At 35.9% G+C, this 17637-nt stretch overlaps 1 protein-coding gene across 1 annotated transcript in view; it reads right to left on the minus strand.

Moving 5' to 3' along the window:
- Nucleotides 1-16917, minus strand: part of LOC127659258 (GRIP and coiled-coil domain-containing protein 2) — a 38975-nt gene extending 22058 nt beyond the window's left edge. Inside the window, exons 1-11 of the mRNA XM_052148996.1 lie at nt 16766-16917; nt 16025-16081; nt 15824-15908; nt 15647-15714; nt 12337-12441; nt 6290-8317; nt 4596-4659; nt 4340-4440; nt 4140-4238; nt 3890-4009; nt 46-210 (exon numbers count right to left, since the gene is read on the minus strand). Coding sequence (XP_052004956.1) covers nt 46-210; nt 3890-4009; nt 4140-4238; nt 4340-4440; nt 4596-4659; nt 6290-8317; nt 12337-12441; nt 15647-15714; nt 15824-15908; nt 16025-16081; nt 16766-16771 — 2898 coding nt within the window. The 5' untranslated portion in view covers nt 16772-16917. The remainder of the gene's footprint in view (nt 1-45; nt 211-3889; nt 4010-4139; nt 4239-4339; nt 4441-4595; nt 4660-6289; nt 8318-12336; nt 12442-15646; nt 15715-15823; nt 15909-16024; nt 16082-16765) is intronic.
- Nucleotides 16918-17637: the final 720 nt, after the last annotated feature.

Raw genomic sequence — 17637 nt, forward strand, 5'->3', positions numbered from 1 at the left:
ACCCAGCAGGGTTTAGTGAAAGAGGTCAGAGATGTCTGTCTGTACCTTAAACTTCTGCTCTCTTAAAAGCTTCTCTGCCTCAAGCTCCTTCTCCAGCCCACATTTAACCCTCTGCATGTCCACTATCTGTGACTCCAGCTGTGTGACGTTACTCTGCAGCATCTCAAGACGAGCCGTCAGATCCTCTCGCTCAGACGACAACAGCTCATGCTGGCAGTCACACAAAACAAGCACTCAATTCACATTCAAAGAATACTGGTGAAATTCTTCTTGAATGCCAAGAACCCAAAATACCTCTCGCAGGTATAGTTAATCACATTTACTATGGACATTTACTAATCACATGAAATATGGCAAGCCCTTTTGACATTTGACCACATGCAGGATAACATAATTCATGTTACACAAGTTACAATGCTAATTCTTGTTATCAGTAATGATGTTTGCAATAGTAAAAAAAACTACGGTATACTACATAACGTGCAGCCATGGCCAAAAGGATTGGCAGTGACATACATTTTGTGTTTTGCAAAGTTTGCTGCTTCAGTATTTGTAGATTATTTTTCACATGTTTCTATGGTATACTGGAAAACAATGATAAGTTTCATTTTTACTAGTAAGAGCTACATATCTGAAATTGTGTTTTGAACAGGAGTGAATGACAGAACATTGTGAAATTCTACTAGTGAAAATGCAGGTTTATGTCATTCATCCTTGCGTCATGTCCATAACACAGGATAAAATACCAGCTGGGGAATCTACACTGTTCAGTTCAGCCAGTCACTGTCACACAGTTCAGGACAGCATCTCTGCAGTATGGATTGATGTTCATCTATAAACTGTTTGGCAAAGTTCTTTATTTTCTATAATGCTTGGATATGTTGTCTGGTAAGGTTGTTGAAGCTTATATTGGTTGTAATGCTCGTATAAATTGAACAATGCTCATGTGTTAACTGATCATGATACATCTACATTGTCCGTTGAATCTACTATAACATGTTCACTAATATGCATGACTTCTGGGTATTTTATAATATTGCTGTATAAATTTGAAGTCAGAAGTATACATGCACTTTAGCCAAATACACTGAAACTCAGTTTTACACAATTCCTGACATTTAATCATAGAAAACATTCCCTGTCTTTGGTCAGTTAGGATCACTATTTTATTTTAAGAATGTGAAATGCCAGAATAATAGTAGAGAGGATTTATTTCAGCTTTTATTTCTTTCATCACATTCCCAGAGTGTCAGAAGTTTACATTCACTTTGTTAGTATTTGTTAGCATTGCCTTTAAATTGTTTAACTTGGGTCAAACATTTTGGGAAGCATCCACAAACTTCTCACAATAAGTTGCTGGAATTTTGTCCCATTCCTCCAGACAGAACCGTTGTCACTGAGTCAGGTTTGTAAGCCTTCTTGCCTGCACACACTTTTTCAATTATGCCCACAGATTGAGGTCAGGGCTTTGTGATGACCAATCCAATACCTTGACTTTGTTGTCCTTAAACCATTTTGCCACAACTTTGGCAGTATGCTTGGTGTCATTGTCCATTTGGAAGACCCATTTGTGATCAAGCTTTAACTTCCTGGCTGATGTCTTGAGATTTTGCTTCAATATAGCCACATAATTGTCCTTCCGCATGATGCCATCTATGCTCCTGCAGCAAATCGCCCCCACCACATGATGCTGACGCCCCTATGCTTCACGGTTGGGATGGTGTTGTTCGGCTTGCAAGCCTCAACCTTTTTCCTCCAAACATAACGATGGTCATTATGGCCAAACAGTTACATTTTTGTTTAATCAGACCAGAAGACATTTCACCAAATAGTAAGATCTTTGTCCCCTTGTGCACTTTCAAAGTGTAGTCTGGCTTTTTTATGGTGGTTTTGGAGCAGTGGCTTCTTCCTTGCCTGAGCAGCCCTTCATGTTATGATGATATAGGACTTGTTTTACTGTGGATATAGATACTTGTCTACCTGTTTCCTCCAGCATCTTCACAAGGTAATTTACTGTTGTTCTGGGATTGCACTTTTCGTACCAAACTACATTAATGTCAAGGAAACAAAATGTGTCTCCTTCCTGAGCGGTATGATGGCTGCGTGGTCCCATGGTGTTTATACTTGCATACTATTGTTTGTACAGTTGGACGTGGTACCTTCAGGTGTTTGGAAATTGCTCCCAAGGACGAACCAAACTTCTTTTTATTTTCCCATGATGTCAAGCAAAAGGCACTGAGTTTGAAGGAAGGCCTTAAAATACATCCACAGATACACCTCCAATCAGAAGCTAATTGGCTAATTGTCTAAATGCTTGACATCATTTTCTGGAAATTTCCAAGCTGCTTAAAGGCACAGTTAACTTAGTGTATGTAAACTTCTGACCCACTGGAATTCTGATTAAGTCACTTAATATTGAAACAGACTGTCTGTAAACAATTGATGAAAAATTACTTGTGTCATGCACAAAGTAGATGTCCTAAATGACTTCCCAAAACTATAGTTTGCTAATATGAAATCTGTGGAGTGGTTAAAAATGAGTTTGAATGATTTCAACCTAAGTGTATGTAAACTTCTGACTTCAACTTTCCAGGTTCCCTAAGAGTGTGTGTGCCGCTGTTCTCTCATTTCTTTTGCCCCAGTCTCCAAAACGCACAAGCTATTGCTTATTGTCCTTTTCGCAGAGAGTCTGTCTGTTTACACTGTATTATCATCTCAAGTGATTTAAAATTTACCGATTTCATAGCTCATTAATGTACATATTTATTTGTTTAGTGTGTAACAATCTCTCTATTATAACTTTACTGCTAAAAAAAATGATTAATTAAATGTATTATTGTAATTTTTATACTGCAAATTTATGCATATAATTTTTCCCCATTATCAGGGTTTATTAAACCATCGTTTTATGTTTTTAGTTTACAGTGTTATTGTGTGCAATGCATAGACATGCTATTTCAGTATAACAGTTTTACTTCCATTATCAACGTCTTTACAATATAATACAAGTCTTCAGTTGAACTTGTATGAACCATATCACGAGTAGTATAATGCAAACATTAATAGTAGATATAACACTTGAATGATCATATTAAAAGTATGCTGGTAACTGGTGGTGGTTTGTTATCAATATAAATGCACCTTGAGTGTAGTGTCAGAAAAGCACTATATTTGAAAAATGTATTAATTAATTCAAAATATGCAAATACAAGTGTTGTTTATCTTTATCAAAGAAAGTAATATTTCAGTTTTAAATGTTTAATAGAACAACATAATAATCAACATTGAAAATACAACAAATGACTCTGGATCTACGTAAATATCTCCCACTCATGATCATACACAGGTGATGTCCAGGCAAGAGATTCATCCGTGCAAAAGAACAGTGCCGAAACACGACTGGCGTAAAGTGTTCTTCGACAAATTGCTTGTAATTTTAAGTTGCAATCACTGATATCACTTAAGAGCACAATATCTGTAGTACAGCTTTAACTAGTGAATACTGAATTATAGATATCCATAATTCATATCCTGCATGTGATTAAATGTCACAAGGGTAATCTTCCACTAACGTTTGACAACCACAAATTGTCAAAATACTTATCTCTCTCTTTTGTTTTATCATTTGAAACAAAAACATAATTGTGTGAAATGTTTTGTTATGTGCATAAGCAGCTTTCTTTGAAATAAATGACACTTGTATATTAATATACAACTTAATATTTTCTTATCTAATACAATGACAATCTAACATTGTTTTAAATGTGGCTCAAGTGTTCAAATACTTTCTAGGGCCTCTGTTTAATTAACAGGAGTGCTGAATGGCTGTCATGTGAGTTTGTGTGTCTAATGAGTACTATGAATGTAATGTCATGAGGTAGTGGAGTACCTGTTGAATTGCATTTTGCAGACGTTTGGTTAAATCTTCATTGTGTTTCTCCACCTGTTCTAGCTTCTCTTTCTCTTTATCCAGCAACTCTGTCTGCTTGTCATAATCCACCATCAAATTCTGAAAATGATTTTGCATTCATTATAATGAGAATAATTGATAACAATGAGTTCTGAGTACAATAACTTCATTTAAAAAGACATTGTTTGTAATTTCCCCACGCTGTAGTCAAAGTCCTCTAACTCAACACCTTATAGTCTTCAGCACCATGGATGATATCCTTCATGGATCTGGATAATTTGTCGCGATCAGCCTTCAGCATATCCACTTCCTCTCTCAGAGTGACAACCTGGAAAACAAACAGAACTTGTATGGACAGCACAAGCTCTAGAAGATATAAAGGTAACTGTATATCTGACACAAGCCTTAAAGATTTAACACACGTCAAACCTCTTTCTTGCTGTTGTCCAGCTCTTTTTTAGCTTTCACAGCAACAGCTTTGATTTTATTCATGCGTTCATCTTTATCTTTGCTTTCCTTCTCCAGGATTTCTAGACAACACAATATTCCGGTAAAAGAACATGAAACATGGAAAACATTCAGTCATTCAGTTACAGTTACAATTTTAATGTGACATCAAAATTGTAACTGCAACTGAAAGTTCACTCATGATAAACTGCATGGTACAGCTGTAATATGAGCATACCTATTTTATCAGATAAGTCTTTCATATTGTCATTTTCTTTAGAGACTGGTGACTCTTTGCTCATCTGAAAATATAAAGTCAGAAACATGAGAGGTCACTGTTCCATTTTGCTGAGTAATTTTTCTGTTAATTTACTTGTTCACTTTGTTTTTATATTTTGGGGTATTTTCCAACTTTGGGCACTGTGGACATCTAGAAAGTAAAGTTTTCGTAAGACATTTTTTCACACTCTCAATCATTTTCAATTTGTTTACTTGCAATGTTCAATAGTGTATGTGCATGCATCACAGGAGATTCATTTTATTTTTTGCCATTTCTTTCTGAAAGTCATACAAATTTCCACCACACCACAATTTCACTTCCAGCACATCTCAAATTCTGTATTGCTAATGATTAAGGTGTCCTAAATAGACATAATTAAATAATATTTTCACAATTTGTGTAATATGGTGAAAAACGGCCAATAAATAAATATTCTGCTCACAAGTTATAAGTGCAGAAGACGACGACGAAGAAGACAATGAAGGAGGAGTAAGAAGATGGAGGAAAAGTGACAAGTGAGATAAGATGAAGATGAGGAGGAAGAAGAGAAGATTGAGATAAAAAAGTAGTAAGAAGAAAAGAAGGATGAGTAAGGAGTAAGAAGAATAAGAAAGAAGAAGAGGAATGAGGAGTAAGAAGAATAAGAAAGAAGAGGAGGATTGAGGAGTAAGAAGAAGAAAGAAGAGGAGGATTGAGGAGTAAGAAGAAGAATAAGAAAGTAGAAGAAGAATAAGAAAGAAAAAGAGGAATGAGGAGTAAGAAGAATAAAAAAGAAGAAGAAGAAAAAAGAAGAAGAGGATTCAGGAGTAAGAAGAAGAATATTGAGGAGTAAGAAGAACAATAAAAAAGAAGAAGAGGAGGATTCAGGAGTAAGAAGAAGAAAGAAGAGGAGGAATGAGGAGTAAGAAGAAGAGGATTGAGGAGTAAGAAGAAGAAAGAAGAAGAGGATTGAGGAGTAAAAAGAATAAGAAAGAAGAAGAGGATTGAGGAGTAAGAAGAAGAATAAGAAAGAAGAAGAGGATTGAGGAGTAAGAAGAATAAGAAAGAAGAAGAGGATTGAGGAGTAAAAAGAATAAGAAAGAAGAAGAGGATTGAGGAGTAAGAAGAAGAGGATTAAGTAAGAAGAAGAATAAGAAAGAAGAAGAGCAATGAGGAGTAAGAAGAAGAATAAGAGGTATGAGGAGTAAGAAGAAGAATAAGAAAGAAGAGGATTGAGGAGTAAGAAGAAGAATAAGAAAGAAGAAGAGGATTGAGGAGTAAGAAGAGAGGATTGAGTAAGAAGAAGACTAAGAAAGAAGAAGAGCAATGAGGAGTAAGAAGAAGAATAAGAGGTATGAGGAGTAAGAAGAAGAATAAGAAAGAAGAGGAATGAGGAGTAAGAAGAAGAATAAGAGGTATGAGGAGTAAGAAGAATAAGAGGATTGAGGAGTAAGAAGAAGAGGATTGAGGAGTAAGAAGAAGAAGAAGAAAGAAGAGGAGGAATGAGGAGTAAGAAGAAGAATATTGAGGAGTAAGAAGAAGAATAAGAAAGAAGAGGAGGAATGAGGAGTAAGAAGAGGGGGAGGGATAACAGAAAATTGCCTGAAGTTGAAGAAAACCTAGAATGTTGACATCTGATCAGACATCTCAAAAAGTCCAAGAGCACACATTACCTGCAAGAGTCCAATTTCATCCTTTAGCTGTGATATGAGTGCATCTCTATCAGAAATTCTCTGCTGCAGTTCCTTCATCTCATCAGCTAGTGCATCAATTTCTTCTGACCTACATTTTTCTTCCTGTTGTTTTTCTTCAAGGCTCCTGCTTAAGTCAGCCACCTGATTGATAAGGCCCTGGTTTTCAACACCGAGCTTTTCATTAAGGCTCCTGCTTAAGTCAGCCACCTGATTGATAAGGCCCTGGTTTTCAACACCGAGCTTTTCATTCATGACCTGCATTTCACTCAGGTCCTTCTGCAATCCCTCAGTATCTAAAACCACATCACCCAAATTGGTCTTCAGCAGGTCCTTCTCTCGGTTGAGGTCATCAATGTGTGCCTGCAGCTCAGCACTCTGCTCCTCACCCAACTGCCTCACACTCTCCAACTCCACTGTAAACTGCTCAACCCTTTCATCAAACTGTCGGATTAAGATTGCTTTCTCCTCCTGAGCTTTAGTCAAGAGATGGTTGATTAAAGTCAAGATATCAGCTGTCCCATGAGCCTCAGTCTTAGAGAAATTCTGCTCGAGTATTTCAGAAAGTTGTTCTCGACAAGCATCCATATTGTTCTGTAGGGTGTCCCTCTCTTCCGACAAAGACAAGATTTGGAATTTGAGAAGTCTGTTGTTCTCTTGGCACTCTTCCTCTCTGGTTTGAAAAAAAGAGACCTCCTCCTTAAGCGTCTTTATTTGCTCATCCTTTTCTGCAGTTATCAACAACAGTGCATTGTCCACATGTTCACTTTTGGATTCCTCATGTGTCTTATCCACGAATTTGAGTATCTCCATAAACTCTAGGATAAGAGCCTCCTTGTGTTGCAGGTGCACCAGAATTTCTTTATTTTCCTTCTTTAGGTCCTCAAATGACATCTTTTGCTCTACTGGTTCCACTGTTTCTTCAGCTTTTAGAAGTTGTTCCAACAAATCGTCCCTCTGCTGGAAGACATTTTGAAGTTTCTCCTGCAGAGCCTCAACAGAAACTGTGGTTTGTTCCTTCATGGTTTTATACTGCTTTATGAACTGTTCTGTTATGTCTTGTAAATCCATTTCCTCATTTGTTTGTATGTTCTTTGTATGCTTAAACACTTCAGCTGGAGGTCTGCATCTGTTTTGCAGGTTGTCGACATGAGGAATGTCTTCTTCTGTTTGTGTTTCAGCACTGGAGGTAAGGCAGGCTTCTGATTCCTTTGGTTCTTCAAAGGTCTGGACTTCTTGATAATGCTGTACTTCAGATATACTGTATCTTTTTCCACTCTTGTCCACAGACGTATCACCATCATCTTTGTTCATTTGAAGCTCATTAATTCTGAACTCTAGATCATCCTTTTCCAATGAGAACTCATCTCTCACCTGCTTCAGCTCAGACTCCAGCTCCAATTTCACATTTCTAAGAAACGTAAGCTCCTCCTGAAGCATGACGTTATGAGACTGTAGATCTTCCAGTGCCATCTTTAGCATACCAGCTTCATCGCTAGAGTCATCTGATGCTGGGAAGTCGGATATGTTTGAACTTCCTGAATCTTTCAGAGCCCCCGCTCTACTAGCGTCCTCTTCTTCCTCTTGAACATCCTGGAGGAAACCCTCCTTCAATGACAGCTGCTCTGTAAGCTCTTCCTGAAGCAAAAGTAGTCGCTCTCTCTCCCTTTCGAAGGCCGCTGCATTCAACTCCAGCTGCTCCTCCAGGTCTCGGACATCATCTTCATACTGTTTGCTCAGCCTTTCCATTTCCTGCTGTAGATTCTCAATCTCCTGCTGGGATTCTGTGAGACTGCTCTGGTGAGAATCTTTGAGGGTTTCGATCTCAGTTGTCAATTGATATTTGGCTTCTTCTAGCTCTTTTTGAATTTGAGATATCTTGGACTGATAATCATGACATGTGGCCTCAAAGGTTGCAGTGAGTTCAGTCGTGTGCTTCTGCATTTCTGCACACTCCTTATTTTTTGTTTCCAGTTGTGCCTTAAGAGCTGCTAAACTTTCGATTGTGTCCTGTAAATACATTTGAAATTATTTTAAGTTCAGTCATGAAACTCTACATGGTGCAAGCTGACAGGTCCTTTGACATGTAATCTGTTAGCCAATCAACTAGCGTACACCTTGTTTGTCTAGCATTTAAACTGCCTGAGTTGTATGCATATTAGCTGGTTTCACTGCAGCGTGCTATAAACGTTTTTACTCTTAAACCATCCTCGTCCCAAGAACCACATGTACAGATCTGCTTTAGGGGGATTGTATGCATGTCCAATAGTGCAGCAGTCTTAAAGTAGCATTATGTAAAATTCTTCCAAAGGGCTTTAAGTTTGCTAATTCATGAATGACTGATTTACTGGTACTGCTAAATATGAAAAACAAAATTTGAAGTTAATAATTGTTGGAGTTTTTTTTCTGAGACCACATTTACAGTAAGACTTTGAGTCAAAAGTAAATTGGTGCAAATATGTGTTTTCTCTAGTAGAGGTTTTGTGTGAAGTTTCAAACACCTAATTCAAAGCCCTCTTAATCTTCAATATTTTTGTGAATTCTACCCTCCAAAAGTATATTTTCACTAACATCAATATTGTAGTTATAGCTCTTAGGCAAAACATGCACAAAAATAAAAAATAAAAATAAAACAACACTGGCATACATTCAGGCAAGGGCCAACTTTATTGTGAAGGCAGATGTTTCACTGAAAGGTTTGTGTGTTCTTAGGAAACAGGTAATATCATGAAAGTCAGGTCTGGCCATATTGTCATAAGTGTATAAATATTTGCTAGCTAAAACAATGTTTTAATATTTGTAATAGTATGTTATGTTTGGCAGTTTTATTGCTTTATTAATTGTTTTGTGCTTCATAATGTTTTCACTTTTTACATTTAGCTAAAAAGTAGGGCTACAACTAACAATTACTTGATACATTTTCAATTATCTCTTCAGTTGATCAAATACATAAGTAAAATTGTACTTCCTATTTTATTAACATTTCTTTATAAATAATATGAATTATATATAAAAAAAAAAAAGTTAAAATAAAAAAAAAACAATATAGCAGCAAGCACCAATACCGGGGTCAAGCCCATTATTGGCAGCATGAGCAGCCAAAGAATTATCATAACAGGTTTTAAGTTAAAGTCTGATGAACGATGTAGGAGTTCGAAAAAGTAAGCTTTCAATGATTAAAAAAAACATCCATTTTAAAAATATCTAAAAATAACAAATTTTCACAATTCTTGTCCAGTAGGTGGCACTGTTCCAAAACTGCTCAGGTACCATCAGGGTATGATGGCTATCACATGTAACAAGTTTAGTTTTAATAGGCCAAAGTGTTGCCAAGATACAGCCTTGACAACTGTATGGCGTGCTCAGAATAAAATTCACTATTTATTGGCCAATGGTGGCTATGTATCTCAAGATACGCGACTGCCAGAATTGCCATTGTTGACCATGAGCACAAAGACACGGCTTGCCAATTTTGAAGTCAGTCTGACCAATGGCTACGTAGTTAGAGTCACTTTCACGTTATTTCCTGTTATACCGCCACCAAGTGGCCAAGCCCTGCAACTTTTTCTGTGTGTTTTCAGATTGAGCCCTTATATAATTAGGTCAAATTTGGTGAAAATATCTCATTCAGTTTAAGAGCTTTTAGAACTTTTAATTTCGTCAGCTTGTTTGTGTCACTTATAATCAAAATTTTGCTATCCTCCTTATTACCTCAAAGAACTTGCTTAGAGCAATTTTACTGGCGGTAGTTTGGTTCTGATCAGACGAATGGCCTAGAAGCAATTCGCTAAATTATTTTCGGAACTTGCAACAAAATTGCAACAGGCCATAAGGTGAACCATTGCATATGTGGTATTGTTGCGCTCGGTAAGCCCTCATGAACATAGTGAGACCAGTCTTGTGAAAATAGACCAACGGCATCAAATTTAATAATCTCACAAATTTATAAAATTTCATTTTTTGGCCACTAGGTGGCACTGGACACAAACTTCTCAGGCACCTTCAGGGCATGGTGCTGATAACACATACAGAGTTTCATAATGATACACCAATGCGAAACCATGGTATGCTTTCAACTTGGCATGAGCTCAGGAATAAAATTTATTTTGTCACAAGGACTTACAGTTCAAAGTTATTAGCATAATGAGTGAAACTTTGACCTGTTGGTGGTGCTAAAGGGTTTGAGCTAGACACTCCAATTTTGCTGTGTTGTCAGTTTACACTCTCCCTATCTGTGTGCAAAATGTCATTACTTTCCCATGAATGGTTCTATGGGCTGCCATAGACTCCCATGGCAGAATAATAATAATAAATATAGCTGCAAGCAGCAATTAAAGGGCCAAGAACATCAACCATTATTAGCCAAAACAATGGCAAAATAATTAAAACAATTTGGTCATGATTTTAGGCAAAATGGTTGAAAAATCATGAACATTACCAATTGCAATGGGACATAAAAGCGTATTACTTTTGACCAACACGTGGCGCTGTCACCAAATTGATATGGTGTGGTCAAGGTGCAGTCATGATGACACATATAAAGTTTCATATTAGTATGCAAAAGCGTTGATGAGAAAGATCCTGAAAACCACCTTACCATCAAATTGACTGTTGTGTTAAACAAAAACGGTTTGATCCCTCAACATGAAATCCACTTTTTGTCAGCATGGTCTGATGGTGTATTTCAAAATGGTTGACAGGAAGATCGATCATGGCATAATTGGTATCCACGTTCTCTGCATGACCATCACAATGTAGCAAGACTGATCTCATGACAATAGCAAAGTAATCAAAAGTTATTATCATTTTATGAAAATTTGGTATAACTTTTGACCAGGTGGTCGTGCTGTCCAAATATTTTGAGTACCTTCAGGGCATTTTGATTCTAGCACTTACAGTTCAAACGTTATTAGCATAAACATGTGTAAAATTTGGGTAGTTGGTTCCGCTAGAAGGTTTGAGTTAGAGAATCCAAATTTGCTCCAGTTAATGTCCTCTATCTGTGCACCAAATTTCAGAACTTTCCCGCATACGGTTCTATGGGCTACCATAGAATCAATGGCGGAAGAATAAGAGGAAGAATATAAAGAACACTAACTATTACAATAGGTGCCTACGCACTTTCAGTGTTTGGCCTCTAATAACACTAACAAACAAAATAGGGGTCTGTGTCCTTTAAGGACTTGAGCCCTAAATGTAAATAACAATATATAACAACATATGGTTTTTAAATTGTCCACAGTAGCCTACAGTATGCAGTCATGTCTACAAGCAGCAGGAGACACTCTTGTGGTAATGACAAGTGGTTTTGCAAAATCATGACTTTGATTCATGAAAATTTTACATTATGAAATACAGACAATATCCGTAATTTCTCACAACTGTATAGGAACGTAACTGATTGAGCTTCTCCATGTGCAGCGCACATAACAGACAAATCGATAATAAAATGTGTTGATTATTTTCATTATCGATTATTAGCATTGTTGCAGCACAACTGAAAAGACTCTAATATTTAATGCAGAGGTTTATGTTATGATGTTCACATGAAACCTATGTCAGGTTCCACTGGGACAATATACTCCAGGTAGTGACAAAATGTCCCGCTTTTGGGGCAAGTGGTCAAAAAAGTAAACATATGTTTAATGAATTGCATCTTTGATCACAGCTTTTTGTAATTTAGACTTGAAGGTATGTAGCTAAGCAAAAACTGGCCTTAATATCTTAGGGTAGGTTTATTTTTTATCACTGAACTAAAAAGTTTGATGAGTTAGCACTGTTCTTCCCTATATATATATATATATATATATATATATATATATATATATATATATATATATATAGACCGTTAATTGTATTTAGAGTGGTTATAATTAGAGATTGAGCAACATAGAGGTATGCACCAACAGTGATTTTTCATTGTTAAAAATATGTTACTCAGGTTGATCTCAATTAAATATGCAACTAGGAAACCTTACATCCTCAACAGCAAAATAAAAATGTTAAACTCATTATAGATGTGAAGTCACCTGTGCTTGTTTCTTGAGCTCCTCATGTTCTTTGCGCAGTAACATCAGACTTTGTTGAGTCTCAGCTTTCTCCAGCAGTACGGCGTCCATTCTCTCAGTCAGCTCCTGTTCAAATATAGACCATAATACTGTTTCTCTCTGGATATAAACTGAAACATGTGCTCAACACAATCATTGATACAAATTAATTTTCAGATGCAAACAGGAAGAATATCAAATAAATATCCATCATAATACATTAATAATAATAACTGTATAATTGAAAAGCAGATCATTTATTTTGTTGTTGTTGTTGTTGTTGATATCTTTACAGGTTTGCATGTATTGGATGTTGATATAATTTAAGTAAAAGTCATAATTGTTTTAGATTGAGAAATTATTAAAAAAACCTGTCATTACTTTGTCAGTTCTTGTAAAAAAGATACAACATTGAATAACATGTAATTTTCTACAGTTATATACAGATAAAATGGAGATTGTTATAATTGGTCATGATTTAAAAAAAAAAAAAAAAAAAGTCAGATTGAGTCAGGACTTAAGTCAGGTGGTTCCAAATATTCAGCAGGCAGTGAGAAAGTCTGTTTTGATACAAATTAAAAATTTGAATATCACATCAGGAAGTTTGTTCAGTCTTGTTTTTATCAGTTAAGGAACATTTCCAAGGTGAGAATTGTTTTGAGTTTTAGGGATGCAGAGAATTTATACATGCTTTTATTTAATCTGGCCTTGATTATTGTAATGCCCCGTTTTCAATTTTAAATCAACTCGCCTTTGCATGGCTGCAATCTACTTGAACAAGGTATATTAATAATACAGTTTCAGCTTCATTGCACTGGTTACCGTTTTCATTTAGGGTTGAATTTAAGATTTTAATAATTATTTTAAGGCATTACAAGGTGTAGAATTATACATAATAAGAATTGAAACGACATGATTTGAATCTCGGAAAAACCCAAACATTTTAATCCTGGAATTCCTCAACATCATAAATTAACGGAGTATTAGTATATATATATATATATATATATATATATATATATATAAGTATTAACAGTCCTACTGAAGGCCTGTCTTTGGACAATAAAATGGTCAAGACACTCTAAACAACCTAATTTAAAGCAAAAAGGGTAATTGGTCAGAAAGGCCCCTCAGCATGACCTTCTGAAGTTCCACACTGAGTTAAAGCAGACTTTTCCTTGAAAAGTTTCTAAAAGACCATCAGATTTGCACGACCCTAATACTAACACATTTCATCTTAATCCAGGAACATTCTACACAAAGTCACAGCACTTTGCCGATTTAACCTTCTAAAATGTACAGAATGCATTTAAATCCACGATTTACACAATACCTAGCCTTGATAGATTATTCTGACAATTGCTTTGAACTGTGGTAACTTGTATAACTGACAAATTAGTGATTATAGTCTGATGTACCTCTTTAAAATGTGTATAATGTTGTATAACCAAGGGATTAACCAGTATGATTTGTAAACAGGGATTTTCATGTGTTGTTACCTAAACGTATAATAATCATGAAAGAATGTAAAATTTGGTATGCAAATGCTCACTTGGTTACATGGAGGAAGCTGATGACAAGGAATAACATGACTCTTGTACCATTCTCAAGATATAAAAGTTCATGATTAAATATGCACTATTTTTGAACGGGAGATTTGTAAGACTCAGAAACAAAGGAACATAAAATCAATTGTCGGAAAGGACAGCCCAGTAGACCTGAAAAGTCACTTCTGATTGGCGCAGGACACCTTTGGGGATGCAGCCAATTTCAGTTCAAATATTTCCAAACAGGAAAAACATTCTCGCTCTTCTTCTTCTCCTCTCTTGTCTCTGTTCTTCTAACTGCTCAGACTTCGTTCTGGCTCTTCCCTCGTGGTCTATTCTGGATCTCTTCAGAACCAGATCCATGGCATCTGAGGTCCCAGGAAGCTCGGGACTCGAAGTCCCGAGGAAGCCTCTCAGCCTCCATGAGAAGGCCTCCTCAAAGCCAACCTCATCATTCATACAGACAATAATTATCTGATCTTACAGGGGTCCAAAACACTGACAGAACAAACTTTTGACCAAGAGCCATGAACCAAGCAACACAAACAAAGCAAGGAAACACCACGACCAGCAAGTATATCTCCAATATTGTGCTCATAGTGCTGGTGGATTAGTTAAATACTTTGGGTAATCCGATAGCAAATCGATGTAGACTCAAATAAGGTTAAATGTTTCTTAAGGTACTGTCAACAGACTCCATAAAGTTCATTTTCACTGTATTGATCATTTATTTCACATTCTGTCACTCTTCTCACCAACCTGTCTCATGTATATACGTGTTAGATTAGATTTATGTTTAGAATAACAATACATTTGTCTGTATTCAAAGACGATTTGACTGTGCTATATTTTGATAAATAATCTCATCCTTGTTTCTGAAATATTTAGCTTCAAAGGTGTACCTAAATACGTGTGATATTATTTTCAATAAGCCATGAGAATAATATCACTCCAATTAGTGAATTAATCATAATTCACTTATTAAAGCTAATTCCTTACAGTAGATTGTGTGGATACAACGAGACGTTATATTACGATTTTAATGGTGGAGAATTTTATTCAGACAAAAAAATCTAGTTATTTGTCATTTATCTCATTTATAATGGTTGTCGAACACGACTGATTCCATTATAAATTGCCTTACACAGTAATGTAGTAATTTAGTTCATATCTCACATATTTCAAGACCCTAAATTCCCTGACATATAATGGTGTGAGAATGCAGGCACTTTAATGGTTCCAATCTAAATTGATCAGTACCAAATATCCTACAACGGTTTGGCACCAGATTATTTAGCAACTTATTTAAGACCTTACGAAACAGTTAGACCTCTTAGATCTTCTTGTCATGAACTGTTGCATGCTTCTAGATCCACATACAAAACTAAAGGTGACAGAGTGTTTGTAGTGAAGGGCCGCGATTATGGAACAGCCTGCTGAATCTGTGTATGTTTTTAAGTCTTATAACTAATTTTCATAGACTTGCATTTATTACTATGAGAACGTGTAGTGTTTTACTGTGTGTGTTTTGTGAAGCCCTTTATGCTAAATAGCTAAAGGTGCTATAAAAATTAAGTTGTTATTTAATATTGTCTCTTCTGAGAAGTTAATTTCTCTAAGTGTGCTTGTTTTTTATGCCATGACAGCTTCTATGGCCATTTTCATGGAAAAATTGAGGCCAAAATAAAAACTAAAAAGTGAACATCTGACACTGCTTCACTGGTCATTGAGGTGTTCCTACAAACCTGGATAATGGAGTCATCTGAAGGAGCTTGTGGAGCAAGTTTAAACACTGCAACTTCCTTCTCCAAATCTGTTCAAATAGAGAAAAACATTTGAAAATAATCATCTTAAAAAAAAAAAAGATAATAATTATAATAACAACAACAACAATAATAATAATAATAATAATATTACCTTACCTGCACATTTTGATTTCATCTTCTGCATTGCCACCATCTGTTTCTTGGCAAATTTGATCAGGTCTTCTTTGGACAGTGTATCCAACTTTTTAAAGATAGAAGAGGAAAACATCAACAATAATCATTAACATTATATATTTTTTGCAAGATATGTATTACTTTAATTTATTCCAGATTTAGCCTCGAATCAGACAAAATTACCTTGGATTTGCCTGTGGCTTGTCCTAATGGTGACATCACAGACTCCGGGTTTGTTTCCTGTTGCAAGTGTGAGACAATATCATTATAATCGTACAGTTATCAAAGCTCTTCTATGCGAGATCACAATCCTTCAACAATGTAAATACCTCATACCCAAATGTACACACTGCACTACAATGTATATTGTATCTCTTAAGTTTCATTTTGGTCCTCTGAATTGTCTTGCAATACAGTAGTGATGACAAAATAAGCAAACTCGTGTGAAAGCAATTAATACACTAACAAAGAATTACCAAAACGTACCATGGTTCTACCATGTTTGTTTGTTTTTGGACAGGGTACAATGCAAAACCTTTTAGGACATGTCTCATGCAAATACCATGGTTCTGTGGACATGCATCAAGGGAATAAAAACTAATACCACAAATGAATACAAACGAGTGACAATGCTCTAGAAAGAATACTAAAGGATTGCACGATAGTACATCTTGAAGAATCATGTAAATAAATACCATTTTATATGAATATGATAATCATTAATACCATTACATTACCATATACACTTTCAAACGGTTAACAGCAACATACAGATCATTGACTAAAGACATAAATCGAATTACTTTGAGTCATTTTCACGCATTAACACATTTGGTAATTGAAGACTTAAATAAATGTATATATAGCTTCTGACTGAACTCAACCACTTTATATGTTTTTAGAGTAAAGTATCCCGCTACTAACCTCCATTGTTGTATCCGATTACAAAAAGCAGCGGCTCAAAACGTAAACAGCTGAAAAAATGATAAATTATTGTAAATGAAATCCACTGTATGTAGTTACAGTTTAAATGTCTAAACGTATACAGACATCACTGTGATTACTTCCGCCTTCGTTACTTCCTCACTAACGCGTCAGCCGGATATACACAAGCCCCGCCCTTGAACACATTTCTGTTTGCTGAGGATGGTATGCTTGAGTGTGAACGACGTCTCAACTGTCCAATAGCTGACTGGTTTTCATTGGCTCCGACTGTCCGTATTGGTCAGTCGCATGATGCGGGAAACGTAAGACGCGGGTCCGGGCTGCAGTGTCGATATAGGTAATTACAAAAACCAAGGCCCTCCAGAAAATTAGATTTTAGGGCGTCATTAAAAGATTATGATATTTTAGCCAACGCTATTCCCAGTGGTATAAAAAACATTTTGAAAGGCGAGCGAAACTATAATCCTATTTCTCTGAATAAGACTTATATTTCAATAGAAGGAATTCTTATTACTGATGACAAATTCAGTAACCACTTTGTTCACAATCATATCAACAGAAAATCTATTCCAGCATCTTTTCAATGGATGACGCTATACAGTGTTAATTGGAATTTGGTCTGGTCTCTTCCCCACAAATATCTATTAAACAAGATATGTCATGTTTAAAATATTACAAAGATGCTACCCTTGTAATCGCACACTCAATAATTATATTCAAAATATTTTGCACTTCCTGGGACGCAGAAGAGACGATTGTTCATATTTTAGTGTTAAAACTTATTGGAATGAGCTGTACCTATCTCTCAGGTAAAACAAATGTCGAAATACTTATAAACACTTTTAATATTT

This window comes from Xyrauchen texanus, chromosome 18 (genome assembly GCF_025860055.1).
Source record: "Xyrauchen texanus isolate HMW12.3.18 chromosome 18, RBS_HiC_50CHRs, whole genome shotgun sequence".
NCBI lineage: Eukaryota > Metazoa > Chordata > Actinopteri > Cypriniformes > Catostomidae > Xyrauchen > Xyrauchen texanus.